This window comes from Mesoplodon densirostris, chromosome 4, assembly GCF_025265405.1.
Source record: "Mesoplodon densirostris isolate mMesDen1 chromosome 4, mMesDen1 primary haplotype, whole genome shotgun sequence".
NCBI lineage: Eukaryota > Metazoa > Chordata > Mammalia > Artiodactyla > Ziphiidae > Mesoplodon > Mesoplodon densirostris.
Window position 1 is genome coordinate 124,407,833 of NC_082664.1, and position 27,425 is coordinate 124,435,257.

A 27,425-nucleotide genomic window follows, 5' to 3' on the forward strand; every position below is an offset into this window, starting at 1 on the left:
TTATGTTTCTTTTTTATGTAACTCTGGCTCAGGAATCCGATACAGAGTAGCTGAGAAATAAATTATGTTGCTGAGGCTGAAGATGAGGCACAGAAGTATGGCTCCAGCTATCTGAGAGAACAACAGGGGCCTGGAGTGGGCCAGGAGCCATTCCTTCCTTAGAGTCTTGTCCAGAAGGATGGCTTCCATCTGCATGTGTGTGGCCAGGATCACACACACATGAAACAGCTGGTGACTATGACCTATAGCAAACACACAAAAGACCACCAAGATCAGCAATAGAAAAGGAATGGATTGATACATGCTATGGCATGTATGCTAAAAACACTATGTGGTGTGAAAGAAGCCAGATACAAGAGACCATATATTGTATGATTCCATTTATATCAAATGTCCAGAAAAGGGAAATCCACAGAGACAGAAAATAGATTAGTGGTTGCTTCAGGCAGGGGTGGGAGTTGGGATTAACAGTACATGGGCACAGAGGATCTTACTGGAGTGATGAAAATGTTCTAAAACTCATATATGGTGATGGTTGTACAATGTGGTAAATTTACTAAAAAATCATTGAATCATATACCTGAAATTAGGGTATTATGTAATATATAATATATACTTTAAAAATTTATTTTTAAAATGTAATATGAGAAAAATAAAAGGGCCATCAGAGCAAACCAAATCCATTTTTAAAACAACTTATCCACCAGTCCTGTTTTTCACATGAAAAAGTTCTGCCAAAGGTTACCTCTTGAGAGCTGTCACTGATCAGCTCAGATTCTGACTTCAATCCCAAAGGAGAAGCCAGCCAAATTTTCTGTTGGCCTCTTACGAGGTGCTCCTCGCCCCACTGCTGGTTAATCCCAGACACAACCAGGGGCTCTTCCTCTCCAATAACTTACAGGACCCCAGTCACCATGTATGCATCCCCAGAGGGTGGGAGTCCAGTGGAGGGTGGTTGGAGTGAGCAGGGATGTGCTGATTTGGTGACTGGTGAGAAAAGGAGTCCATTGCCCAGGGCTGGGGATTGCTTTGGGGGACAGCCTGCAGAAACCATGTTTCATGGGCTGAGTTGTATCTCCCCCTCCCAAATTCATATGTTGAAAGTCCCAACCCCCAGTACCTTAGAATGTGATCATATTTGGACATAAGGTCTTTAAGAGACAATTGAGTTAAAATGAGGTCACTAGCGTGGGACCCACTCTGATTGGTGTCCTTCTAAGAAGGGGAGATTAGGACGCAGACATGCACGTACACAGAGGAAAGACCATGTGAAGAGAAATGGAGATGGCCATGGGCAAGCCAAGGAGAGAGGACTTGGAAGAAACCAACCCTGCCGTCCCCTTGATCTCAGACTTCTGACCTCCAGAATTGTGGGAAAATAAATTGCTGTTGTTTTGGACACCCAGTCTGTGGTTCTTTGTTATGGCAGCCCTAGCTAATACGACACAAGAGTTAAAGATTCTCCTTCAGTTAAAAAAAAAAAAAAAAAAAAGAATTCAGTGTTGTACCCTCAGGACTTAACCCAGAGTAAGTATTCAATAAATGTGCCCACAGAAGGAAACAGCCTGGCCATCTGCCCAACTGAGCAAGAGCAGAGTCAGGAATGAGGATGTAGAAGAGTTGAGTAGGTGGCCAATGAGTTCCTTAGGGCAGGGAGCTGCCAGCTCCCCAGCCTGCATCCCCCAGGGAGGAAGTGTGCCTGGAGGAGCCACCCTGGCCTCACTCAAGCCATACTACTGGGCTGTATCCAATTTCCAAATCTGTGTGTGATGCAACGATGTGGTTCCTTATCCAGCGAGAGCCGTGTACTCCAAGGACACAGGGCCAAGCAGAAGGAGGTGACCAGCTGTGCTCACCAACTGAGGCACAAACCTGTCTCTGTTAGGGCAGGAGATAAAAAGAAGAGCCACGGGCACTGAACAGATGTGAACTGTGCCTGCAGCAGGAAGAGCGATTTCAACAATCCCTCCTGGCAGGAATAGGGAGGAACTTCCTGTGGGCATTGGAGAGGGAGCCCAGCATCTGACTGGCTCTGTTATTTAGGGAAGGAGAACTTTCCAAACCCTTTGTTAAAGATCTGTTACTAACTGCCCGTCTGGCCAATTTCCCCCTATAGGAGTGTCTTTCTGCTCTGGGCCCAAGAGGACAGGATAGAGGTGAGTAAATAAAATGTTATTAAGAAGCCAGAGCTGGCAAAACAAGGCCCAGGGCTGTTTTTCCTGCCCACCACCCCCACCCCCACACTTCGTACACTACCACCTCTATTTCATCTGGCTGGAGCTGGGGCGGTGGACGTGCTGGGCAGTTCCTTAGGCAGGTTCCAATCCCCTGGCCCTCTCATCTCCCTCCTTTTTTGAAATCTGCCCTCTAAGCATTTTGTTCATTGTAATCCCTTCTGGCAGGAGAGAAGAAGTCAAGGAGATGAAACTCTAATCAGAGCAAACAAAGCAAAATCTGGCCATGTGTCTTGGGCAGAAGATGGAACCCCATCTTCTGGGACAAATGGGCTTCGGGAGAACCAAGCTTCCTGCCCGCCACCTGGGGATGAGGCTCTGAATCCCCGTGGTATTGATAGCTTAGCTAAGGAGCTCTCATCCCAGGACTCATCAGCCTCACCAGAAGTGGCCCAAGGGTCCCTCCTCCAGCCAGTCCCAGAGCCAGGGTGGAGGAGACACGTTCCGCAGTGCCACCCACTTCCCTAGACAGAGAGGAAGGAACCCTGCCAGCAGGTGTAAACCCCTGTGCTTCCGACACCTCCTCTCCACCACATGGCTTCTCTAACTTGAATGAGCTCAGGCTCACCTGGAGAATCACACAAGCTTCTGAGACACGGGATGTCTGGGGGCTGGGAGCTGAGAATCTGTGTGTTCCCAGGTGATGCTGAGACTGCTGGTCCAGGGGCCATACCTGAGAACCACTGTTCTACCACAATTCCTGGCCCCATCGTACCCACCTGAATGAGACAAAGACACTTTCCTCTCCTCAGCACAGCCCCCTGCCAGCTGGTACCCTCAGAGCCAGCTGTACTCTGTCTTTCCTCTTCCTCTTTACGGCTGCCTTACATGTTCATTGAATAACGGAATTTCACATTCTAGGTAATAATGGGACTCTCCTGTCCCCATACCTGCTGGAAATGCTTTAGAATCCTAGATCTACCTCCTCTCCATCCTCCGCCATCCTCCCTGGTCGTCCACTGGCTACGTACATCCTGGCCTCTGTCACCTTACAATTTCACTAACCTTGGTCTGTGCCTGGAGAACTTCCTGAAGAATTGCTTCTCTCCCTGCCCCGGCCTCTCTTTGCAACTGTGTGCACTGGTGTCAGGGATGGGAACCCTCCCTGGACAGCAGGGCAAGGGGCATCAGGGCCACCAGGCACTCACCAATGTAGTCGAAGCGTCCAGGAGCCAGGCGCTCCGGCAGATGCGCAGAGTAGAGGAAAGAGGCCAGGAGGGTCACGGCCATGTGCTTCTGGTGGTACAAGGTGGCTTCGTTCTGTGCAGTCTCCCCGGGGAAGAGGAATAGCTGCAGGTATTTAAAGAAACGTCAGGTCTTAAAATAGATAACCAACAAGGACATACTACATAGCACAGGGAACTCAATATTCTATAATAACCTAAACGGGAAAAGAATTTGAAAAAGAATAGATACATGTATATGTATCACTGAATCACTTTGTTGTATACCTGAAACTAACACAACATTGTTAATCAACTATGTTCATTATAAAGTAAAAATTTTTAAAAAGAGAAGGAAAGAAAGAAAGAGAGAGAGGAAGGAAGGAAGGAAGGAAGGAAGGAAGGAAGGTAGGAACGTATGTCAGGTCTTGAGAGGAGGCCTGCAGACATCCCCACGCATATGTGTAGACTCTGTGGGCCAAGGCTGTTCCCTCTCCAGTTCTGTGGCTTGGAAACGGAACTCGCAGGCTTCCTGTTCTGAGTGTGATCAACTGAGACCCAAGGCAACTGTAGTTTAATCCCCCTCATGCTCATGAGAGCCTTTGGATTATTTAATTCCAAAAAAAGAAAAAGGAAAGAAAGGAAGAAAGAAAGAAAGGAAGAAAAGGAAAACAACAGAAGTGAAGACAAAATTAAAGGAAAAGAAAAATCCAGTTAGATATATCGCTACATTTTTCCTGGGGCTAAAACGTAAGTATAGTAAAACATGGCCTATTCACACTTGAACTCACTTCTAACCAGCACATCCCCTGAATTGATGCTCCTAATTAAGGCTTTAAGGCCTAAAAATCCCTGGAAGGCCTTCTGAATCATCACAAACTATTAATTATGGACATTACCCTGGTGTGGAGTTCAGTACGGTTTTTGTACGATTGTTATCAACAGCGGCGGCAGCCACCACTACGGAGGACGCTAGGCCAGGCCTTTTACGTGCATCACTTCATCAGAGCCTCAACAATGACCACAAGGCAGACACTATTCCCCCCATTTTGCAGATGAGGAAGCTGGGCTGGAGGGTGACTTGCAAACCACTAACTAGCAGTGAAGTCAGGCTGATTCCAGAACCTGTGTGCTCAGCCACATCGCCATTTAGGGTAAGCCCTCCCTTCCCCCGCTGCCCACTGGCTGGTGCAATGCCAGGAGCACCCAGTGCTCATAATAGCAAGAACTTGTGCTGTATGCTTTGGTGGCCTTGTGGGACCGGCTTATTCTTTGCTCTGGTTTCCTGTGTGTGGTCTGTGTCCTTGAAGAAGGATTCAAGGAAATGGGCTGCATTCCCATCTCTGGGTACCCCCCAGGCCCACACGAACTCAGCAGGAGCACACGCTCAGTGCCTCAGCTAATGAAGCCAGCTCGACACCTCTCCTTTATCCCTGGGCCCTGCCATCCTGGCCTCATGCAGCAGTGTAAGGCAGCCTTACGCTGCCTCTGGGAGGGGAATGTCACCCACTGGGCCTGGGCTTGGCATTGCTGAGCCCATCAGTTCTGTTTATTTGATTATTCTCCTCTACCCCCCTGTGAAAGACAGGATGTCAGCCTCATTTAAAGATGAGGAGGACTTCCCTGGTGGTGCAGTGGTTAAGAATCCGCCTGTCAATGCAGGGGACACAGGTTCAAGCCCTGGTCCAGGAAGATCCCATATGCCGCAGAGCAACTCAGCCCGTGTGCCACAACTACTGAGCCTGCGCTCTAGAGCCCGCGAGCCACAACTACTGAGCCTGCGTGCCACAACTACTGAAGCCCGGGCAACTAGAGCCCATGCTCCGCAGCAAGAGAAGCCACTGCGATAAGAAGCCTGCGCAATAAAGAGCAGCCCTGGCTCACTGCAACTAGAGAAAGCCCACGCACAGCAACGAAGACCCAACGCAGCCAAAAATAAATAAATAAAATAAATTTATAAAAAATTAAAAAATTAAAAAAAAATAAAGATGAGGAAACCGAGGCTCAGAGAGCTTATGTTCATTGCCTAGGGTCACACAGCCAGTGAGCAGTGGGACTGGGATTTGAACGTGCATGAACTTCCCCCTTTTATCTTTCCTCCTACACCCTCTTCCTTTGTGTTCTCCATCTAATTCCCATCTATCCTTTAAGACCTTCATTCATATATTTTCCTTCACTACTACTACTATGTTAATTGATAATATATAATACTGCATTTACTGGACTCTCACCACCAGCTAACACTTTACACATTGTCTCATACAATCCTCCCCATAGCCTGACAAAAGGAGGTGTTATTACCAGGCCATTTTACAGATGAGGGAAATCAAGACACAGAGGTGGAAGATAACTCGTCCAATGTCTTGCAGTGAGTAAATATTACAGATTTGCCTCCAGAGCCCGCTCTCCTGGTCGCTCTACTGAACCCCAGGCTACCTCCCCTGCCCAGCCCTCTGCGATTGCTCCTGAGCCCCTAGTCAGCACTGGCCACTGGTGCATCTCCTATGGTCATCAGGGCCTCTGTGTTCATGCCGTCTCTTAACTAGTCTCCGAGTGCCATGAAAGGAGCACCTGGGGCTCGACTCCTGTGTGTCCCACTGTGACCAGGACGGCGCTCTGACCCCCAGAGCTCAGGACACAATTGATTCCCTGATGCTGCCAACAGGCAGAGAGGGGTTGGAGCCGGGCCCTTACCCTGGAGAAGATGGGAAGGGAGTCCCAGGTGTAGGGATAAGCGAAGGCCAGGACACGAAGCATCTTACAGAGCCTGGGCTTCTGGACCTCAAGAAACCTAAATCAGGGAATGAAAGGGGCGAGAAATGAGAATGAAAAAAGAGTTTCAGTAAATAACACACACATGCACATTAAAAATAACCAAGGGCGAGTAACCCACGAAGGACAAGCATTTTTGCACAAGCTCCTCCTAGGGCCAGCAGCTTCTCCCCCAGCGCTCTCCACTTGTCCCACCCTGATGGGAACGGCTCAGTCTCAGATGTGGAAAGAGCTCAGGGTGGGCGGGGAGGGGCAACCATCTCCCAGCATCCTGAGAAGCTCGTGGGGCGAGCACCTCTGCGAAGGTTGAGATGCTTAATTAGTCAGAGGCGCCAGCTGATTATCCTGCAGAAGCCCTGGGTGCAATTAAGTGTTTAATTACTTAAGAGATTTCTGGAATATTTAATACCACACACAGGGATACTGGGCTGGGGAAACTAAGTAAGCATGGTCCTTCCTTCTCTCTTTCATCATCACCCCCACCTGCCTCCGGTTCCAAGACAGATGAAGCCAGCATTAAAATGAGTGGTGCTGACTGTCGCAAAGATAGGCAGCTCCTCCTGGATGGAACACGATGGGGCCTCAGCTGGCTTGGGCCCAGCCTGAGGAAGGGGCAGCAGCTGAGGGTGTGCGGAGCCGGGCAGCACAGATGGCACGCTGGGTACTGGGAGGAAAGGCTCCACGTGAAATCACGGCCCTGAACTGGGGCTCGGGCGAGGGAGAGCTCACACGCCCAGGCTGGGCCGGGAGGCAGGGCAGGTACCCGCTTCAGCAGCACGGTGTTGTGAGGGATGGATCCTCCCTTGGTGCCCACAGGGCTGCGAGGCCAGAGGACCCCCAAGGGTGGTGTGCAGAGCCCGGGCGCCGAGGCTCGTGGGGTAGTGCAGCCCGTAAGATGAGGGAGGCGCTGGGGCCATCTCAGCCCCCCGTCGACAGTTCTGCCCCTCATCACACTGTCCAGCGGGGATGGAGTCTATGTCCCACCACTGCTCTTCACCTCTGCTCCCCAGATACCCCGTCCCAGCCCACTGGCCTGCCCTTTCTCCACCAGACATAGTCTGCTGCCCCTGCAGCCCAGGCCCATCTCCCCCTCCAGGTTATTCACGTCCCCTACAAGCCAGTGCAGTCACCTGACTACAAGCCCCACTGTGCCCACATCCTTTGGCGTGGAAAATGGCAGAGACACCCACACCTGCCTCCTGAGTGGTTGGGGAACTCTCCTCGAGGGCAGAGCTGGGTCTGCTCAGCTCTCCATCCCCAGCATCCCGCTCAGAATCGTGTCTGAGGACATGACATCGCCAGGCTGCTGTGTGCCGTCCAGCTCTCAGGGCAGCCCAGCCTGGGGATCCCTGTTCTGGGTAAGAGGCGGCCACCGTGGACCCCGAGAAGCCCCATAACCTCCAGAGATCAGCGCCAACTTTGCTCCAGCCCATGGGCATGTCCCTCCTTCTTTCCTGACCCTGTGGACACTGGGCAGAGATGGAAGAGAAGTTCAAGAAGGAGGAGGAGAAATAAGGGACCTCCATTCATCGTCCCCCAGAACAGAACCCCAGCCTTGGAAGGAACCACAAACCCCGGGATTGGTGAGGCTGCACAGGGTCACGATCTGGCAGACACCCTGAGGCTGATCCTGTCCCTGCCCTTTGTGACCATGTCATCCAGCAGGTGATGTAACCCTTGTGTGCCCCCAAATCCTCATGTGTAACATAGGGACAACAACAGAATCCCTGCAAGGGATTGTTGCAAGTGTTTGATAAAATGATGCTCGCAAAGAACTTACAGCTGTGCACAGCACAGAGTAACACTCACGAAATGGCAGCCTTTAAAAAGAATGTGTGTTATAGGAGCTATCCTCTCCCCATCCCCATCCTGTAGCTACATCGTACCAGAAAATAGGAACAGGAGGGACCAGATGAGTTCTGGGTGATTTGCCTAAAATCACAGGAGCTAATAAGAGGCAAAGCTAGGATTTACAGCCAGGGCCATCTGGCTGGCTTCCCACCCTCTCCCCTCGTGCAGGCAGAGCAGGCATCTGACCACTACTCAGCCTCTGTCCTTACCTTACAGACACCCCTCTGCCCCAGGAGGCAATCAGAACACACTCCCGCTGCCCCCGGAACCAGGGCCCATCTCGATGGCCTTCTCAGTCCACGCTGGCAGACCCTGTCCAACCAGGGCAAGCCTACTCCCTCCCTCCCCATGCACTGCCACCGCCTATCACCTCTGGGTGCAAAGAGACTCGCTATTAAAGCACGCTCTTTCTGCGGCCACTTACACAGGAAGAAGGCTGGCTCTGGCTGACGAGGGCCATCCCCCAAACCATGGATTTCCTGCGACTTGAGACATTTCTCCCGGCCTGATAAAGTACTTCCCCAAGGGCAAAAGAACCAGCCTCTCCAGCTGCAAAGCCGAGTCTACAGGGGGGAAAAGGAGAAAAAGCAGAACAGAAGAGAGACAGCAACAAAGAATAAGAGGCAGAAGGGCCAGCAGCCACAGAGACGGGGCGGGGGGCCTCCCACTACCAAGGTGCAATTCCAAATCAGGCCACAGGGTGTCGCCACAGCCAGAGATTCCGAGAGGGACGGGAGGGAGCCACAGCATCCTCCAAAGCACCCCACACCCCAAAGTCTCCAAAGCCTCGCCTGGTAAGGCAATCCCTGCACCCCAGAGCTGGGAGTCAGGGAGCCAGGCCTCCTCTGCCTAGAACCAGGTGGGCAGGAAACACTGGATTTTGGGAGAAGCCTCCAGCAAGAGAGGGTTGATACAATACCAGTCTATTCTGAAACCTGATAAATTCTTGTTGTAACAAAGCTGGAAAGATTTGCAGGTGAATTCTAGAACTAGTGCTTGAAGGAAGTGGGCCTTTGGAAACATCATACTGTTGTGGAGGTGTGTCTGTATGTGTGTTGGGGGCGGGTGTTATGGTAGTTTGGTTGTTGTGTGGGTGACACAGCAGGAATGTGGACATTTGCACGTGCTGGCCCCTGGCCCTAGCAGCACTCTGTCATCTGACTGAGCTCTCTGACCTCCAGATGTATCTGAGAACCACTGTCTGCTAAGCCTCCTGTCTCCAGCTCTGACCTCCAAACCCCCTTCCAGGCCTGCCCCATGCCCCTCTGAGCTGCCACGGCAAGGCTCTCAGAGCACAGCTCACTATCCACCAAGGATGAAAATTCATCTCTCCCTCACAGCACCGACCACAAGGCATTTCACTGAGCAAGTATGTGTCAAAAAACCAACGGTTGGATGCTTTGAATGGATGAACGGAAAAGTGCGTAGAGTGACTCGTGGTAAACAGCAAATACTGTGTAACTACCATTCCTGAGAGAGTGGTGGTGCCTTCCCGGGCTTTCGGGCTGTCAGCGGGTATGAGCAGGCAGGGTCTCTGTCACCCTCACCTGGCTCCGAGAGCCACAGAGAGGTCACACGTTCTGTCATTTCCCCCCCTCAAATGCTGCAGAACAAGAAAGCAGTTTTCTGGAACGTGTTCCTTTGAACTGAATTCCATGATAATAAGGATCGAAAGAACAGCTGGGGGAGGCCACGTCTCCCTGGGTGGACTTTACCTAATGGACATGTATCGTAAGGGAATGAACGCCACTAGGACCATGCTACTCTGGGAAGCATGTGGATAACTAAAGCATGACTCCTGAGCTCCACGGTCTGCTGCTCAGGGAAGGAGGTGGTTCTCACACTCCTGGCCATACCACGGACGGATAGAGCAGGAAGGGGGAGGCAGACGTGGGCTTGGGGGGTAGGGAAGAAGGCAAGGAGAGAAATCTTGCAAAAGGCGCTGAAGCGGGCATCATAGAATGCTCACACCAGAAGGAACCCAGGGGACATCTTCTTAGATGCCCCTGTTTAAAGGCCGTGATCGGCCAGAGGCAGCACAGCAAGTCTGTGAAATCGGGACTCCAGACGGCCCTCGCCCTCCTCCACCTGCTTCTCTTGAAGTTAATCAGGGCCAGAGCCTCTCTCCACACACGAGCCCCCTTCCTCACTCCTCAGACACTGAAGACAAAGACAGAGAATGAAAGCAAAGGGGACGGGCCTTGTAAGAGCAGGGATCCACCGACACATGGAAAGGAGAGCGGACCAGATGCGAAGGAGGCCGGACGGGCCCACGGGGGGACATCCACTCTATCCTTGACTCTCAGCATGTGGCGTTTGCCCCTCTCTCCCTTTCTGTTCCCCAAGTCCCCACTTAAGCCCCGCAGGGCACGGGAGCTGAATCCACAGAATTGTCTTCTTAGGAAGTTTACTGTCCTTCACGAGGACAGGGCCAGTCCTCTGTAGGACACACGAGGTGCTTCCATTTCCCCTGCCTCTCTCTAGCCCCCCTCTAGCTTCTCTCCCCCCTTCCAGCCCCACAGGCTCTGGCAACTCTGAAGCTCCTTGTTGCCTCCCAATGCCATCCCATCCTCTCCAGGCCCTCGCCCTTGTCCAGGCTGTTGGCTCTGTCCAAAATGCCCTTCCCTCCTCTCCAGCTAAAGTGTTCAACCTTCCTCAATACTCATTCCTAAGGCCACTTCGCAGAAGCCTGGGAATCCAAGCAGGTGTCATTTTGTATTATCATTATTTGCTTATGTTATATCCTGTAATGCTACACACTGAAAGCCTTTTCCTCTGGCCTTTAAAGGAAATGATGACTCCATCTGGACTTTTTGAGGGTCTGCAGTCTGCTTCTCATACTGCACGGGGCACTCTTTGAGGACAAGGACTGAGCCTCACTCATCCCTGTTTTCCCAGGTCTTAGCATGACACTTGGAGCATGGCAGGCGTTTAAGGAATGTTGAGTGGTTGGTTTGCATTGATGGAAGGATGGATGGTTGGGTGGGTAGATTGATGCATGAATGGGTGGGTGGATAGATGGATGGATGGATGGATGGATGGATGGATGGATGGATGGATGGGTGGATGGGTGGATGGGTGGATGGGTGGGTAGCTGGATGGAAGGGTGGATGGATGGATGAATAGGTGGATGGATGATGAGTGGGTGGATGGATGAATGGGTGGCTGGGTAGATGGATGGATGGGTGGGAAGATGGATAGGTAGGTAGATGGATGGATAGATGGATGGATGAAACAGCCACAGATGTGCCCCATAAACAGAAATAATCCATTTCATTGACAAGGGAGAAGCCCCAAATGGACATTCAAGAGATTCCTGGCCAACCTGCCCTGCCAAACAAGTTTGTCTAAAGGTGCCAGGCATGTCACATCCAAAAGACCCATTCAGGGACTTCCCTGGTGGCACAGTAGTTAAGAATCCGCCTGCCAATGCAGAGGACACAGGTTCGAGCCCTGGTCCGGGGAGATCCCACATGCCGCGGAGCAACTAAGCCCGTGCGCCACAACTACTGAGCCTGTGCTCTAGAGCCCGCGAGCCACAACTACTGAGCCTGCACACCACAACTACTGAAGCCCACGCGCTCTAGGGCCCGCATGCTGCAGCTACTGAACCCACGAGCCACAACTACTGAAGCCCGCGCACCGCAACAAAGAGTAGCCCCCGCTCACCACAACTAGAGAAAGCCCGTGCGCAGCAACGAAGATCCAATGCAGCCAAAATTAATAAATTAAAAAGAAACAAATAAAGAAATAAAAGACCCATTCATTGTACCCGAACAATCAGGGAGGACTCCTGGCTAGAAGAAAACAATATACCCTCGTGGCTTATAGGTGATTCAGGAAGATTAAAAAAAAAAAAGTTCCAAGAATTTGCGTTGGGAGTTCATGGGAAAGCAGTTCTGGATCATGAATGGCAGGACTGTTTCTTCCACCCATGAAGCCCACCTACCCCACCAGTCCGCAGTGCTTGCCTCCCTCTGATCCTAAGTTCGCAACAGCAGAGCCACACAGCCCCGCAGAAGCTAACCAGGCAGGACAGTGGCTCATCCAAGGACCTGATCCAGGTGTGTCTTTGGCCCAGGCCTGTCGGTGAGCCCTCACATCCAGACACTGTACCTCCAGGCCACGCTTCATCTCTCTTGGGCTGTTTTTAGCATCAGTGTTACTTTTCTATGTATGTTACGCCTTGTCTCACCCAAGGCAGGGACCCGATCTCTGCCTCTCCCCCATCCGTGGCAGCCCTCACAGCTCTGGCCTGGCACAGAGGTTGCACTTCAGAAAGAGCTTTTAATCGCCAGAGCCCTTGAGGAACTCGGGGAGAAGGAAGTAATAACCCCATGATGTCTGATTCAGTTTTCTACCCTCTGGGCAGACCCTATCTCCTCACAGCTGGAGGGGCGCTCTGATTTCCAGGAAGAGGGAAGGGGGAGTTTACCCCCAACTCCCACCCCAGGGACGAAGCAACACAAAGCCCAGTCTTGAGACTGAGCCTGGAAATGAGACTCACCCCCATGGCAAGCAGCTCTGTGCTTCCCACCACCTGCCTCAGGACAGGTAAGTGGAAGGCAAGTTGGGAAAAGCATCCCCGATGCTGTTTAAGGCTCTATCCTTTGGTTTTTAAAGAAAACCAACCTGTCAGGTTTGGGGAACTTGCCTACCTCTGGATCCCACAAAACCAAAGTGTCACCCAGAGAAAGCTGGAGCCAAAATCATTGCAGGGAAGTTGCAGAAGCATACCTCTCCCTCCCTGTTTTCTCCTAGGGAGGGAAGAGGTGGTGGCTGCCAGGAATAAGAATTCTATGAGGCCAGCAGCAGTCTATTTGGAAGACTCAGACTGGCTCAGTGGAGTCGTGGGTAGGGGGACAGATGGCCAGGGGTGACCGCCAGCCTTCCTTGGTGCTCTTCTAACCCACCATGAAAGGCCCCCAGCTCCCAGCACCATCTACACAGGGATGTTACCCCAACACCACCATTCCAGAGGTTTCCCAAGTAATTTCGGGTAGTTCATTTTTACCAAGAGCTGAATAAACTAGAGTAGTTATCCTAAAAAATGCCTCTTGTACTCATACTCCAATGAGCTTCCTTGAATGGAAGGAAAAAAATAGAAGGAGTAAGAGCCAGTGAGCTGGGCATGACTCATGGCCACCAGTCTTCCCCTGGGGATGTGTTGGACATTTGAATATCATCCATCACCCACCACACAGCCAGGCATATCTTGTTTTATTACACTTTGCTTTATTGTGGTTTTTGCAAATTGAAGGTTTGTGGTAACACTGTGTTGTCAGATGATAGCATTTTTAGCAATAAAGTTTGTTTTTTTTTGTTTGTTTGTTTTTTGCGGTATGCGGGCCTCTCACTGTTGTGGCCTCTCCTGCTGCAGAGCACAGGCTCCGGACGCGCAGGCTCAACGGCCATGGCTCACGGGCCCAGCCGCTCTGCGGCATGTGGGATCTTCCCGGACCGGGGCACAAACCCGTGTCCCCTGCATCGGCAGGTGGACTCTCAACCACTGTGCCACCAGGGAAGCCCAATAAAATATTTTTTAATAAAGGTGTGCACATTGTTTCTTTAGATATAATGCTATTGCACACTTAATAGACTATAGTGTAAATATAACTTTTATATGCACTGGGAAACCAAAAAGTTTGTGTGACTTGCCTTATTGTGATGTTGGCTTTATTGCAGTTGTCTGGAACTGAACCTGCAGTATCTCCAAGGTGTGCCTCTATCAAGAGGCCGGCCCCCTCTGTCCCTATTAGCAGATGGCCCATTTATGGGGCACCTCCTATGGGCCAGGCTTGTGTTAGGTGTTCTGGATACATTACCTGTAATCCTTACATCCGTCTCACAAGGTAGCAGTGTTGACCCCACTTTTTTTTTTTTTTTTTTTTTTTGGCCACGCCACACAGCTTGCAGGATTTTAGTTCCCCAACCAGGGATTGAACCTGGGCCACAGCAGTGAAAACACCAAGTCCTAACCACTGGACCGCCAGGGAACTCCCTTGACCCCATTTTATAGATGAGCAAACTGAGGTTCAAGGAGGGTAAGTGACTTGTTCAGCAACAGGACAAGCTACATAACCTGTAGAGCCCAGGGCAGAAGGAAAGTAGGGAGACCCCCCTTGTTCAAAACTCATTAAGTGTTTTGAAACAACAACAGCAGGGAATTAAACCAAGTGGGGAGCCCTCTTGATCACAGGGCCCTGAGTGCCTGCACAGGCGTGTGCCTGTGAAGCTGGTCCTGCCCGGCCACTGGAAGTCCATCTGGAACTGAGTCCCAGGTTCCCGAGCGTCTTTTCCACTGTTCCCTCCAACAGTCCAGGGAGCTGCGTGCTCTGTGCCGCCCCCAACCCCATCCCACCTGAGACAGAGCCGCCAAGTACCTGGAATAGCAGGAGAGGCCGGTGCTAATGAGGGTGTTCAGCACAGCCAAGGCCACGTAGTAGTCGTGGAAGACGGTGTTCACCAGCGCGTCCGGGAACACGTAGGCAGAGTAGGCGATGGCCGAGCCTGGGGAGAAAAACCAGCCTTGGGCAATAAGCCAGGACTCAGCACTGTCTGGACTCCTTGGGAAGACCAACCCCCCCGCATGTGGCTGAGACCCCCATCATCCCCACAGGCCATGAGCAGTCCTGCCGCTGCCCCCTTGCTCATGCCATCACGCATCACCCCCGCAGCATGAGAATGCTCTGTGAGCCCAGCGCTGCTCCAAGGGCTTGACGTGCATTAACTCATGTAAACTTTACAACCACCGTCTGACATCAATCCTGCACTTATCCTCATTTTATAGATGAGGAAACGGAGGCACAGAGAGGTTTAGTAAGCCTTCCAGGGGCACACAGCTAGAAAGCAGCAAAGCCAAGCTTCAAACGCAGGCAGTTCAGCAACAGTCCCTGCTTTTAACTATGGTCCACGATGACACCCCAGTGTGCTCAGCTTTGCTCTGAGTGTGCACATCTCACCTGCCCGATGATATGGGTGTCCGTTGTGGAACGATCAAGGCTGCAGGGGAGGTGGGGTGGGATGAGGGAGGGCCCTTGCTGAGGCGAGGTGTGTCATATCAGCGGGCTGGGGGACTGGCCAGCTGAGAGGCTGGGCGTGAGATGCTAGCCTCAGCATTTTGTTTTGTTTTAGGTTTTGGAGTCTGTGAGAGAAGGGTTACTGAAGGACCTTTTAGAGACCTGTCTGCTGCAGCTTTTGTTTGAAAGAACAGAGGAGATCACTGTCCTTTTCAAAGGGGACAGATGTGTCCAGGAGCCTGGACCGGATGGCCTCTCCAGGCACCCTCCCCTGCTGAGGTCCCTTTTGGGAGAGGCAGCTGCAGGCCTGTCAGCCCAGAGCCTAAGATCAGGCCTAAGGACATCTGTTATCCAAACACAAAGAACCCTGGAATGCTAGTTCAAGGCTGAACTCAACCTCAGGCCATGCAAGTTCAGCCTCTGCCTTTGATCCCATGTGACTGGTGAAATCTAGTGAAGCCCAGGGATGTGCCCAGGGTCATACAGGCAGAAAGGGCCAGGAACACTACTCCTGGTACAGTGCTCCCCACTCCTGCAGGCTACCTGTGAGATTTCAGCAGGAACTGCCTCCAGGGGGACAGATTCTTGACGCAGTCTGATACCATGGGGAAGCTCCCATGTGGACCAGGATGCATCTGCTCTGTGTGTATTAACTGGGGCCAAGCTCCATGGGTGATATAAGAGTGAAGGAGACTCAGTCCCTGCCAAAAACCGCAGTGGAAAGGGAAACTGGTGAGTGCCTCCAGGCGGGTTCCAGGGTGAGGTGGGCGTTCAGGATGGGCAGGCATGCAGTCAAGCGGCTGACCTTGGAAGCATCCTTGGAAGATGGGGGATTCTTACGGGTGCCTGAGGGCAGGGACGGCTTTCCAGGGAGCAGGACCAGGAGACACCCTTGGATGCCAGACTAAGGAAAGTGAATGTCCCCTTCCAGGCAATAGAGGGCCCACCGAAGGTTTTTGAGTACGGGATTAAGATGGTCAAAGCCTAGTGAAAGTGCGCGGGAGGTCCAAGAGGGAGGGGAACAGCTGGACATCGGGGAGGAAGCTGAGCAAAAGCCACCCTCCAAGGATTGAGGGTTTCCACGGGGTCGGGGAGGAGGGGAGATGGCTGCAGACAAGGGAGTCCCAGGTGGATCCCACAGGCTCTCTCGACTGACTAGACCTTCCTTCCAGGTTTACTGAACACCCCTGGGCTACGGACTGGAAAACCAGATGTGAAAGATGCATGGGTGTCCTCAGGGAGTTGTTCCCAGTGCAGAGCAGAAATGAAGGAATCAGACAGAGCTCCGTGGAGGTGGATCCAGGCCCGGGGACTTGGAGGAAGCCACAGGCAGGGGCCCTGAGGCTCCCAGGCCCTGGATCTGCCATTTACAAGCTGCGTGACCTGGGTAACTTACCTTTAGTGTTCTCACCTGTAGCATGGGTATAATGATGGTCCCCACCTCAGGGGCCTGCTGTCAAGGTTAACTAGGTAATCGTGGCAATTGCTACCTTCTGTTGCTTACTAAGTGCCAGGCACTGTCCGGCACGCTTCACTTACAAAACCCATTTAATCTTTATAACACTCCTATGAGGAAGATACTATGCCAACTGTATCTTGCCTAAGAGCATATAAGTATTAGGGGGTGGTGCAGTTAGGCTGCTAAGCCCCGCGTTATGCCACCCCTTGGTGATGTGGGATGTGGGTCGGGTGCTCGGCATGGAGCCTGCCGTGATGCCTCCAAAACGCTTGCCCTTATCATACAGGAGTCTGGGGCAGGCGATCGAGGGTGATGGAAGCTGCTGGGTTAAGGAGTTTGGACTTCATCCCAGGTAACCGGGAACTTGGAAAAGTTTAAGTGGGAGGGGTGCCATGGTCAGAAGGCCTGGAGGAAACCCCGCAGGGCAGCTGGGCGAAGCCCAGGGGAGAGGTGTGAGGGACTGAGCCAAGCCAATGGGGGCACGGCCGATTTGAAAAGTATGTAGGAGAAACTCAACTGAGTTTGCCAACCAATTAGACAGGATGGTGAAGTGGGATGGGTGGGGAGTGAGAGGCAGGGGGAACTTGATTATTCACAGATTTCTGACTCGAAGGGGAGTACATGCAAGGGCAGGGGTGGGGAGGATGTAGACAGTCTCGATCCCAGGGCTGGATGTGGTGTGGAGCTTGGGTGAGCAGTTTACTAGAGATGGGGTTTGGGAGTGTCCCCCAGAGGTGTTGGGGGATGGTGTGGGTGCAGAGGAGATCTCCCAGGGAGCCTGACCATGGAAGAGCAGAGGCCCCAGAATGGACTCCCAGCTTGTGCACCCATGGGGGGACGGAGGAAGGAGAACTGGCCCACCAGGATGAGCATGTGGATGGGTGGGAGGAAAACTAGGAGGGAGTGATATAACAGGGGCCAGAGGAAGTGGGGGAGCTTTGAGGAGCATGGGGGTGCCCCTGCATCAAAGGCTGGAGAGGGAGCCCACGGGGCCTGCAAGTCAGGAGGAGGCTGGGGCCTTGGCAACCAGGTTTTAGTGAACGGTGGGGACTGAGCAGCAGAGCACAGAGGACTGGTGAGCATGTAGAGACTCGTGTGTGTGTGTGTGTGTGTGTGTGTGTGTGCATGCGTGTCTATGTTTGTCTATGTATGTGTGTTGGTGTGTATGTATGCACGTGTGTGTTACTAGTGAAGAGAGAGGGAGAGGGGCGGGAGAACAGGATGGAGGTAGGTTCCTCACACAACCTCTTGGGCAAAGGGAAGACGGTGACTTTGCTTTCACACCTGGAGCAGGACCAGGAGGGAGGAAGCGGCTAGAGCTGGGATGCAAGGGGACAGACGGATGCTCACAACTGGGGGAGAGGAGAGGAGACAGGAGGAGAGGGTGTCAACCCCCCACCTCCCCTCACTCTATCCCTGCAGCTCTAACCCCTACAAGCCTCCAGACCGATGGGGTCTGTGACCACCTCCTTCTCTGCGGGGCACAACAAAGACCAGCACTGATGAGTGGAGTTGGCTCACCCTGGCCTGTGACAGCAGATTGTTAGTGTCAGAGAACTCGCAAGCCAATTATTAAACACAGCCATCATTAAAAATTGAATGACAGGGCTTCCCTGGTGGCGCAGTGGTTGAGAGTCTGCCTGCCGATGCAGGGGACACGGGTTCGTGCCCCGGTCCGGGAGGATCCCACATGCCGCGGAGCGGCTGGGCCCGTGAGCCATGGCCGTTGAGCCTGCGCGCCCGGAGCCTGTGCTCCGCAGCGGGGAGAGGCCACAACAGTGAGAGGCCCGCGTACCGCAAAAAAAAAAAAAAAAAAAAAAATTGAATGAGGGCTTCCCTGATGGCGCAATGGTTGAGGATCCACCTGCCAATGCAGGAGACACGGGTTCGAGCCCTGGTCCGGGAAGATCCCACGTGCCGCGGAGCAACTAAGCCCATGGGTCACAACTACTGAGCCTGCGCTCTAGAGCCCACGGGCCACAACTACTGAGCCCGCGTGCCACAACTACTGAAGCCCACACGCCTGGAGCGTGTGCTCCGCAACAAAAGAAGCCACTGCAATGAGAAGCCTGCGCACCACAACGAAGAGTAGCCCCCGCTTGCCACAACTAGAGAAAGCCTGCACACAGCAAGGAAGACCCAACGCAGCCAATACATACATACATACATATATACATAAATAAATAAAATTTATAAAAAAAAATTGAATGACATAAACTTACAATGATATGCATCATATTAACAAGAGTAGCAACTGTTCAGTCAATGCACCCGCTGTATCTGTACAGAGGAATTGCTACGTAATGGGGACCTACCATGCATCTCTCCCCAGCCCTGTGTTCAGTGATGTTGGCGGCTTGAAGCCGGCCGTGGCAGGAGTATTTACACCACAGCAAACCTGCCAACACCACAGACCGGGACTTTCGTCCACAGAGAGCCAGTTGTTAAATATTTGCCAGCACGCCTTTGGACAAGTTTCTTATAAAACACTCATCAGGCACCCGGGCAGGGGCACTGGCATTGCGGTGACTCTTCTGGAAGCCCACCAGAGCCTCAGGGTGACCCCAGCTTCCAGGGGAAGATACAGGTGGTTCAGTCCCAGGGAAGAGGAGACAAGAGCAGGGCCTGACGTACCCAGGCTGAAGAGGTTGACGGCGCCGTAGTCCAGGAAGTAGCAGATGTGCCGGGCATTCCTGGACATGGAGCTGAAGGTGTGTGCACAGCTGGATGCGAGGGGGTACACACAGCTGGCGCCCATGTACACGAGCAGAGGCCAGGAGTAGCTGTCATTCAGGACGTCCGTCACACGCAGGGTGCTCACAAACCTCCACATGAAGAACCTGGAACACAGGGGGACACCCTCAACCTGCGAGACAGGGGCTCCTCTTATAGTCCTCAGCCGACGGTCGTCTGCCTTCCATTTCCCTGAGATGACCGGCTCCTACATGGTCTCACTTTGGTGATATGCCATGAGCGAGGAAGAGAGAGTAGGATCCTTTTTGGATGGAAATATGCAGGATGGTCAATGGTCCAGTCCCCACCCCTGCATGTGGTGACAGATCCCTTTTACAGCATCTTGCCCAGCTTCAGCTTGCACGCTTCCAGGGATGGGGAGCTCACCATCTCTTGAGGTAGCTCTAAGTGTTGCAAAGTTTCACTGAGTCTCCATCTGTCTCCCTGGAATCTCTCTCCATTGGATCAGCCCTAGTTCTCCCCATCAGCACAACAGAAAACAAACCCATCAAATATCTCAAGGCTGTCTTCATAATCCCTCACACCTCTCTGAGCTTCACATTAAAAAACCTCAGTGCATTCAACCATTCCTCATGGGATCCAAATTTGGCCTTGTCCTCATCCCTGTGGTTGGTCCAAGTTCCCCTTGCAGGAGGGCACCTCAAAGAGAAGCAATCCCCTCTGTGGGGTCTGGAAAGTCTGGAAGACAACAGGACGATTCTCTCCCCCCTCTTCCATGCTATTCCTCCACTAATATCACCATCTCTTTTCTGAGGGGCCTGGTCCCACGGCTGAGTCTCGGCTAAGCCTGGGCCTCCAGACTCTTTACATGGAGACACTGAACAGTTCTGTGTCAGATCTGCCTAACCTATAACCCATGTGTGGGGTTCTTGCTTGTAGAGCTGCCTGCTTCCACAAACCTCTACTGGAGAGCCAGGCCCCTTGCCCACAAACTCTCCCAGGGAAGGGACTAAAAGCTGTTCACGCAGGAACCCCAAGAGCATCGCTAAATTCTCTGGCTACATTTGTGATCTTTTCCCTCCTGTCCCAGCAGAAATCAAGCTTAAGCTATCTGCCATTTTTCAAAATGTACCCTTTTATCATCTCGAGATTACTCCCGAGTCCCACTTCCTGGGGCATCTTTCTCCGGCTCTCCCAAACCCCCCTTGCTGCTCTGTGCTGCACTCTCAGGGCCTGGCGGTACAGGGGCGTCATGCCCAGTGGGGCACCCCTGCCAGCATGTCTCAGCTGTAAAACAGCTACAACGGGATCTGCACACAGCAACTCAAGCCCCACAAACAGGGATGGTCAGGCTGGCACTTTGTAGTGGCACAAACTTCAAAATAGCCTAAGTCACCTGTGGTTCATCCAGAAAATGGAACACCGCACAGCTGTTCAAAAGCCAGAGAGGCTTCTGTGAAGGTCAGACAGAGATCTCTGAGGGAAAAGCAAGGGAGGAAAGAACCAGGTGCTGGGTGTACACACATGTCACAGATGCTCGAGTCTCTAGAAAAGCATTCTGGGAGGATGCACAAGCAGCAGGTCACCCCGGCGGCTCCAGAGAGGACGAAGAGGGGCCGGGGGAAGACTCCGACTCTACTCCCTGCTACAATGTTATAGTTTATCATCATTTAGACTTTTTACTTAAGTTTACTTACATTAAAAACAACGAACAGCCTCCGTGAGCAGATCTTGCTGCCACGCGGACCAGTCTGCAGGCGCTAGGGCTTCTTTCCAGGTGGTCCTATCCCACCCCAAGCCTGAGCTCTCCCTCTTCTCCACTGGCGACGTTGCTGGCACCAAGCAGCCTTCCCCTGCATTTTGCCCTGGGTCTGTCTCTGACTGCTGGCCAGGCAGGCCGCCGTCCTCGGGCCCCTCTCTGCCTGCAGCACACCCTGGGGTCCTTCCTACTCTCTTGGCTTCTCAATATGATTGGGAGGGGGAGTCCAGAGACCAACCTGGGCCAGAACTTGCCAGGGGATGTAAGCAAGTCACTCCTTTCTCTGGGCCGCATCTGTGTCAGCCAGTGGTGGGCTGAGTCGGCTGGTGGCCTGCATGACTCCCACGGTCCTCCCAGCTCTCGTACACTATGACCCCATCTCCACCCTTCACTCGCTCTGCACAGGCACCAGGTATGTGAAGCTGGTCTTCGGTCCCCACCTTTCTCAGCCAGGTCCCTCCTCACCTTCCTGGCAGTTCCCATTTGTGCGTGTGCACGTGCCGGAGCATTCTCTTGGCTGGCTCCATTAAAGTGCTACCTGACCAAATGCCTCACAGCTGCTGTGGTCCCAGGCACCCACAGCTCTGTGCCCGATGCCTTTTCCAACGCCTCATCCCCTAACCCTCAGGGCAACCCCAGGAAAGGCGCAGACTATCCTGTTTGCATATGGGAAAATGCGAAGCCCAGAGAGGTTAAGTGACTTGCTCAAGCTAGGGAATTTTAGCCAGGGCTTCCAGAAGACCCAGAAAGCCTCCAAGACGAATAAGACAATCCTCTCAGATCAGGCCCCGAAGCAGGGGAGCAGGGAAAGACTGGGGAGCTTCCAGGAGCCCCTCGAATCCTACTACAATCTGGGTCCTAGAGCTCACCCCAGCAGCAGACCGCCACGCCTCCCAGCACCACGGGGGAGTCCCCCAAATCCCATCACAGAATCTCAGCTCTCTCCACCCCAGCTGTGTTTAAAGAAGCCCCAATTCCCAGGCTCTGAATGAGCAGCTGGTCAAGGGGGCTGGGAGGTACCAGAAGGGCAGCAAGTGCGTCCAGATGTTGAGGGTCTCATTGGTCATTTGGAAAAGGCTGAGGAGACAGGCCATGGCGGAACTCTGTGGATGTCGGTAGCCGAAGAGGATGCCCTGCTCGTGGAACACCTGCAGGGGGAAGAGAAAGGGGTGCTGAGGTGAGACGAGAGGGTGGCGGGAAGGTCTCAGGAGGAACATCTCCGGTAGTCTCTAGCTTTCTCCCAGGTTGTGCACTTGTACACTGGAGCCTGGAACACTTGACCCCGAGTCCTTAACCCCAAGTCCTTGTCAAGCTGCTCCTGCCTCCCTCCCATCACTTCTAAACTCCCATGTCCTTCCAGAAGCCTGCAGTCAGGGGGAGGAGAGGATTCAAGGCCCTGACTCCCTTTGGGAATCCAGCCTGTCTTTGCATTCCAGATGCACTTACTCCTGTCATGAATATTGCCTAAGAATCTGCTTTTGCACCCTCTGCCTGGGGCCTACAGCCCAGTCTTCAGATGCCTTCGTGGTTGGTTGACATATATGCTGCCTGTTCAAGCCAACAAGCCTTGGATGCCAGGGGCTGGTAGGATGATCTCTGCAGAAGATCCCTCCCCACCGGGGCCAGGATATATTCACCAAGGCGCTTCATAAAGGCCTGTTGACGATGAAAACTATGATGGCATCAGCCTGCGCTGCAGGTGGAGGAGAAGGCTGGTCACAGAAGGGCCCACGCAAGCTCCCCACCCCACGCAGCCCACCTGGCAAGGCTCTCAGTAACCATCCTGGATGAGAACTTGGACGGGTCAGGTAAAATAGGGGGTGTCAACCTGCTTGGAGGACTGCATCACATCCATTAAAAATGGTAATTATGGAGACAATGAAGCACGAGGGACAAAAGCTCAGGATGCGATATTAAGTGAAAAAAAGTGGAATGTCAACTGTATTCCTGCCATGATGATTAGAACTATAGACATTTTAAGTACACATAGTGGGGTGGAGACTGGGAGAAACACGGAAAAGGAAAGAGATTTATTTGTTGAACTAGCAGGATTTGCAGGAGATTTTCTCCCCCTTTTGTGTTGATCAGATCAGGGTTTCTCAATCTTGACCCTGTTGACATTTGGGGCCAGACAATTCTTTGTGCTGGGGGGGAGCTGTCCTAGGCATTGTTTAGCAGTAATGTGACAACCAAAAATGTCTCCCGAAATCGTCAATGTCCCTGGGGGCAAAATCTCCTCCAGTTAAGAACCACTGACTTAGCCAAATGTTGTTATAACCTTTGAGAGGTAAGTAAAAATGAGTAGATTAACTGAGGCAAATAATAACAATGACAATATTAGTAATCGTGATGTAAATTGAATCACAATCAATTTTAAAGGTTTCCCTCTGATTTTCTAGGGCTGTGGGAGGAATGGAAGGCTGCGAGAATTCCTACCTAACCACCCATTTCCCATTTGGGTTACCAACTTCTTAGTTTAAGAGAGGATCTTGATTCAAAAATATACAATATTTGTAATGACCTATAATGGAAAAGAATCCAAAAAAGAATATATATGATAATAACTGAATCACTTTGCTGTACACCTGAAACTAACACAACATTGTAAATTAACTATACTTCAATTTTTAAAAATGGTTTAAAAAATAATAAATAAATAATCAAAACCAAAACAAAAACCACAAGAATAGACAATGTAGGGACTTCCCTGATGGCACAGTGGTTAAGAATCTGCCTGCAGGGGACACGGGTTCGAGCCCTGGTCTGGGAAGATCCCCCATGCCACGGAGCAACTAAACCTGTGTGCCACAACTACTGAGCCTGCGCTCTAGAGCCTGTGAGCCACAACTACTGAAGCCTGTACGCCTAGAGCCTGTGCTCCGCAACAAAGACAAGCCACTGCAACGAGAAGCCTGTGCACCGCGAGGAAGAGTAGCCCCGGCACAACACAACTAGAGAAAGCCCGTGCACAGCAACAAAGACCAAACGCAGCCAAAAATTTTAAAAAAAAAATTTTTAAAGAATACACAATGTATGGCATAACTTGGACTATCTCTTGAGGTTCTGAGTCAACAGGTCTCATGGAATAGTGGAGAAATTAGTAAGGGGATATCAGAGTAAAGAGTCAAATCTGGGCCCATTAGGTGCCCTATGACCTTGAGCTGGGCCACAACTCTCAAGGCTCAGTGTCCTCACCTATGAAATGGGGGGCGTTTGCTCACCAGACGGTGAGCACATTCCCATCTTGGTTCAATTCCGGGTGAAACTAGTCAACTAGGGAGAGGGGGAGAATGAAGTTGGTTCGTGGTCCAGTGAAGAAATACTGTTTGAATTAGGTTTGGGTTTTAGCTAATTAAAGCAATTTGTTCCAGTTTTTGATTCACTGTGCATTTCTGCTGACATCCCCGGTTTTTAGTGGACAAGCTTCTCTAATGGGCAGCAGGCATCTCGGCTTGCAGCTGCCCACCCACCAGGGTTGCTGACAAGGCGGCAAACGGGCTGATGGCCTTCAGCCTTTGATTCAAGCGAGGAGGATGGCGCGTGCTTGGCAGGCACGAGTAAGGCCCTCCAGCAGAAACTATAGGTCTATCATTCTACCTGTTACGTTTCTTGCTTTCTTCCTAAAAAAAATTTTTTTTAATAAATTTATTTTATTTTTGTCTGTGTTGGGCCTTTGCTGCTGCGCGTGGGCTTTCTCTAGTTTTGGTGAGCAGGGGCTACTCTTCGTTGCAGTGCACGGGCTTCTCATTGTGGTGGCTTCTCATTGCAGAGCATGGGCTCTAGGCGCATGGACTCAGTAGTTGTGGCAAGTAGGCTTCAGTGGTTGTGGCTCGCAGGCTCTAGAGCGCAGGCTCAGTAGTTGTGGTGCACGGGCTTAGCTGCTCTGCAGTATATGGGATCTTCCTGGACCAGGGCTCGAACCCGTGTCCCCTGCATTGGCAGGCGGATTCTCAATCACTGCGCCACCAGGGAAGCCGCCTTTTTTTTTTATTAAAGCATTGGCCTCTTGTTAAAATGCAAGGACTCCAGAAAGGAGCAATTGTTATTAATTATTCACTGCTTCATGTGAATAAGTTCAGCAGATCCTGTGTAGCAGATCTTACGACAAGGGGCCTATGGAGCCCTGGGCATGTGAGGGTGACACACAGGGAGGAAGCAGGGTAGGGCTGCAGGACAGCTCAGATGCAGTGACAGCCACAGCTGGACGGTGGATGGACGGGACCCAGAGCAGGGGGGAGTCTCCCACATTTTGTCCACGGTGACTCAGGATATGACTATTGCCCTTCTCTCTTTGGACCCGGCATTCTGGGAGGCAAGAGAGGATGCTGATAGAGTCAAAAGCCAGAGGGGAACGGAGGGTCTGGGAAGTCCACAAACTGGACAACTTGACCACACTGAAGAATCTAGCCCCAGACCTGGGGAGAATGCCTTACCACCAAGGCCAGGGTTGGCGCAGATTAAAAGAACCTGCTTCCCTCTGACCGGCTATCCTGACGCCAGACATGGGGCAGGATTTTAAGCAGCCCCTCCAAAAAGAAAAAAAAACAGACGGATGGATAAAGGATGGATAAAAGAAAGGGAGCCGCTCTGTCCCAGAAGAGTGATTCAGCCTCCTGCCTCCTGCCTCTCCACCGCTCATGAGGCGGCATTGCTATGTCCACTCCTGCTCTGAGCCCCTCCAAGCACAGGAAGGGAGACGTGTTCTCTCCATTGTCCGGCTCCAGCCTTATCAAAGCACTTTGCATAGAGTAGATCCTTACAGGATGCATGCTACATAAATCTGAACAGCAAAACACTTGAAAGCAATTTTGCATTCATGCCTAGTTTGACCCCCCAAAGGCAAACTGTGGTCATTGCCTTAATACTCCGTAGCTAGGCCTCATTTGTAAGCAGCCCGAAGTTAGCAGGCGCTGGCATATTTGCACAGCAGAATTGATTTGACTCCGCCTTGCCTCCCAGGTTGCAGGCTGGGCAATTTAGAATGAAATGAAATCAAATTGCGCACGGCCTATAATTTAGGAGCGAGAACCCCCGGGCAGCCAGGTGGAAGGGCAAGGGCACGTCAGTGGGTTTTTCTCTTACTGCCTGTCACGAACTCGGCTTCCAAGAACAGCCCTGTGCCCCTGCCAGCTGATGCCCGAAATTCCACTGTGACCATTTTAAACCCTTGGTTTTTCCAGCTATTAAACTGCAAATCACCTGGGGAAAATAATCCAGCATTCTGGCTAGCAGTAAATAAGAGAGGATTTTGATGGCAGGCAAAGCACAGAGGCTGTCAGAGCGGGGTCAGCAGGCCACCGGCCTCAGCGTGGTAATCTGCATTTCCCATCTAGATCTCATTGAATCCTCACGGCCTCGTGAGGGACAGGCTGTTCCTGTCCCCACTTCACAGAAAAGGAAACTAAGGTCTGTGGATGTTAAGGCATTTATCGAAGATCACAGAAGTAGTGGGAGCAAAGCTGAGACATCAGACTCCGTGTCCTGGTCTCTCACACTATCCTACCTGCCACTCCAGAGGGCTTGTCAGAGATGAAGCTCTCACCTCTCAGCCTGCAGTGTGATTGTGGACCGTCACACACTTCTCTGAACCTTAGCTGCTTCTTCTTTAAAGTGGTGTCATTGTTCTGAATTGCATCTCCCACAAAATTCATATGTTGAAGCCCTAACCTCCAGCACTTCTGAATATAACTGTACTTGGAGATAGTCTTTAAAGAGGTGACTAAGTCAAAACAAGACAGTTAATCTAATCTAACTGGGGTCCCTCACGAGAAAAGGAAATCTGGACACAGAGGGAGACACCAGGGATGTGCGTGCACAGAGGGATGACGATGTGAGGACACAGCAAGAAGGTGGCCCTCTGCAAGCTGAGGAGAAGCCTCAGAAGAAGCCAACCCTGCCGGCACCTTGATCTTGGACTTCCAGCCTCCAGAACTGTGAGAAAATAAATTTCTGTTGTTTAAGCCACCCTGTCTGTGGTACTTTTTACGGCAGCTCGAGCTAATACAAAGTGCAAGTGGTAAGGTTGGGGGACAAAGTCTCGAAGCCAGTGCCTCTCCAACTTTCTTCTGCAGGTGTCTGCAGATCACCTAGGGATCTTACTGCAGTTCGGTGGGGCTGGGGTGAGTCTGCATTTCCAACACGCTCCCAGCACATGCTGATTCTGCAGCTATCTCCAGCTTCCCAGCCCAGGCTCCTGCCTCAGCATCGCACTGTCACCTCCCTGTCCAGAATCTGTAGTTCATCACAGAAGAGAGGGTGCCCTTTAGGTATGTTAAGATGAACCCAAAGACACAGGCATGAAAAGCAAGGGAGGGGACAGTGAGAGACCAGCGAGGAGTCTGGTGAGGTGCTGGTAGGCAGAGGCATGGATAGAAGGGGGAGGAAAAGAGCAGGCCACAAATGGCTGTATGGAGTATAACCGTCATTTAGTGAGGATCTGCCATGTGCCTGACACTGGGTCGGACACCAAGCCAC

The 27,425-nt window shown here is 51.9% G+C and overlaps 1 protein-coding gene across 1 annotated transcript; it reads right to left on the bottom strand.

Moving 5' to 3' along the window:
* Nucleotides 1–27,104, bottom strand: PAQR5 (progestin and adipoQ receptor family member 5). The gene is made up of 7 exons (XM_060097096.1): nucleotides 27,051–27,104; nucleotides 21,972–22,099; nucleotides 19,133–19,338; nucleotides 14,404–14,530; nucleotides 6,092–6,188; nucleotides 3,383–3,524; nucleotides 1–242 (listed from the first exon to the last, which is right to left on the bottom strand). Exons 1-7 carry the CDS (start codon nucleotides 27,102–27,104, stop codon nucleotides 1–3), a joined length of 996 nt encoding a protein of 331 aa, XP_059953079.1.
* Between the last annotated feature and the right edge of the window lie 321 nt (nucleotides 27,105–27,425).

Coding starts and splice junctions, on each gene's coding strand:
- PAQR5 (XM_060097096.1), bottom strand. CDS start 27,104: ATGTGCTGGGAGCGTGTTGGAAATGCAGACTCACCCCAGCCCCACCGA. Junction 22,100..27,050: donor CCCAGCCCCACCGAACTGCA/GTAAGATCCCTA, acceptor TTCCCCCTGCAG/GTGTTCCACGAGCAGGGCAT. Junction 14,531..19,132: donor CGTCAACCTCTTCAGCCTGG/GTACGTCAGGCC, acceptor TTTTCTCCCCAG/GCTCGGCCATCGCCTACTCT.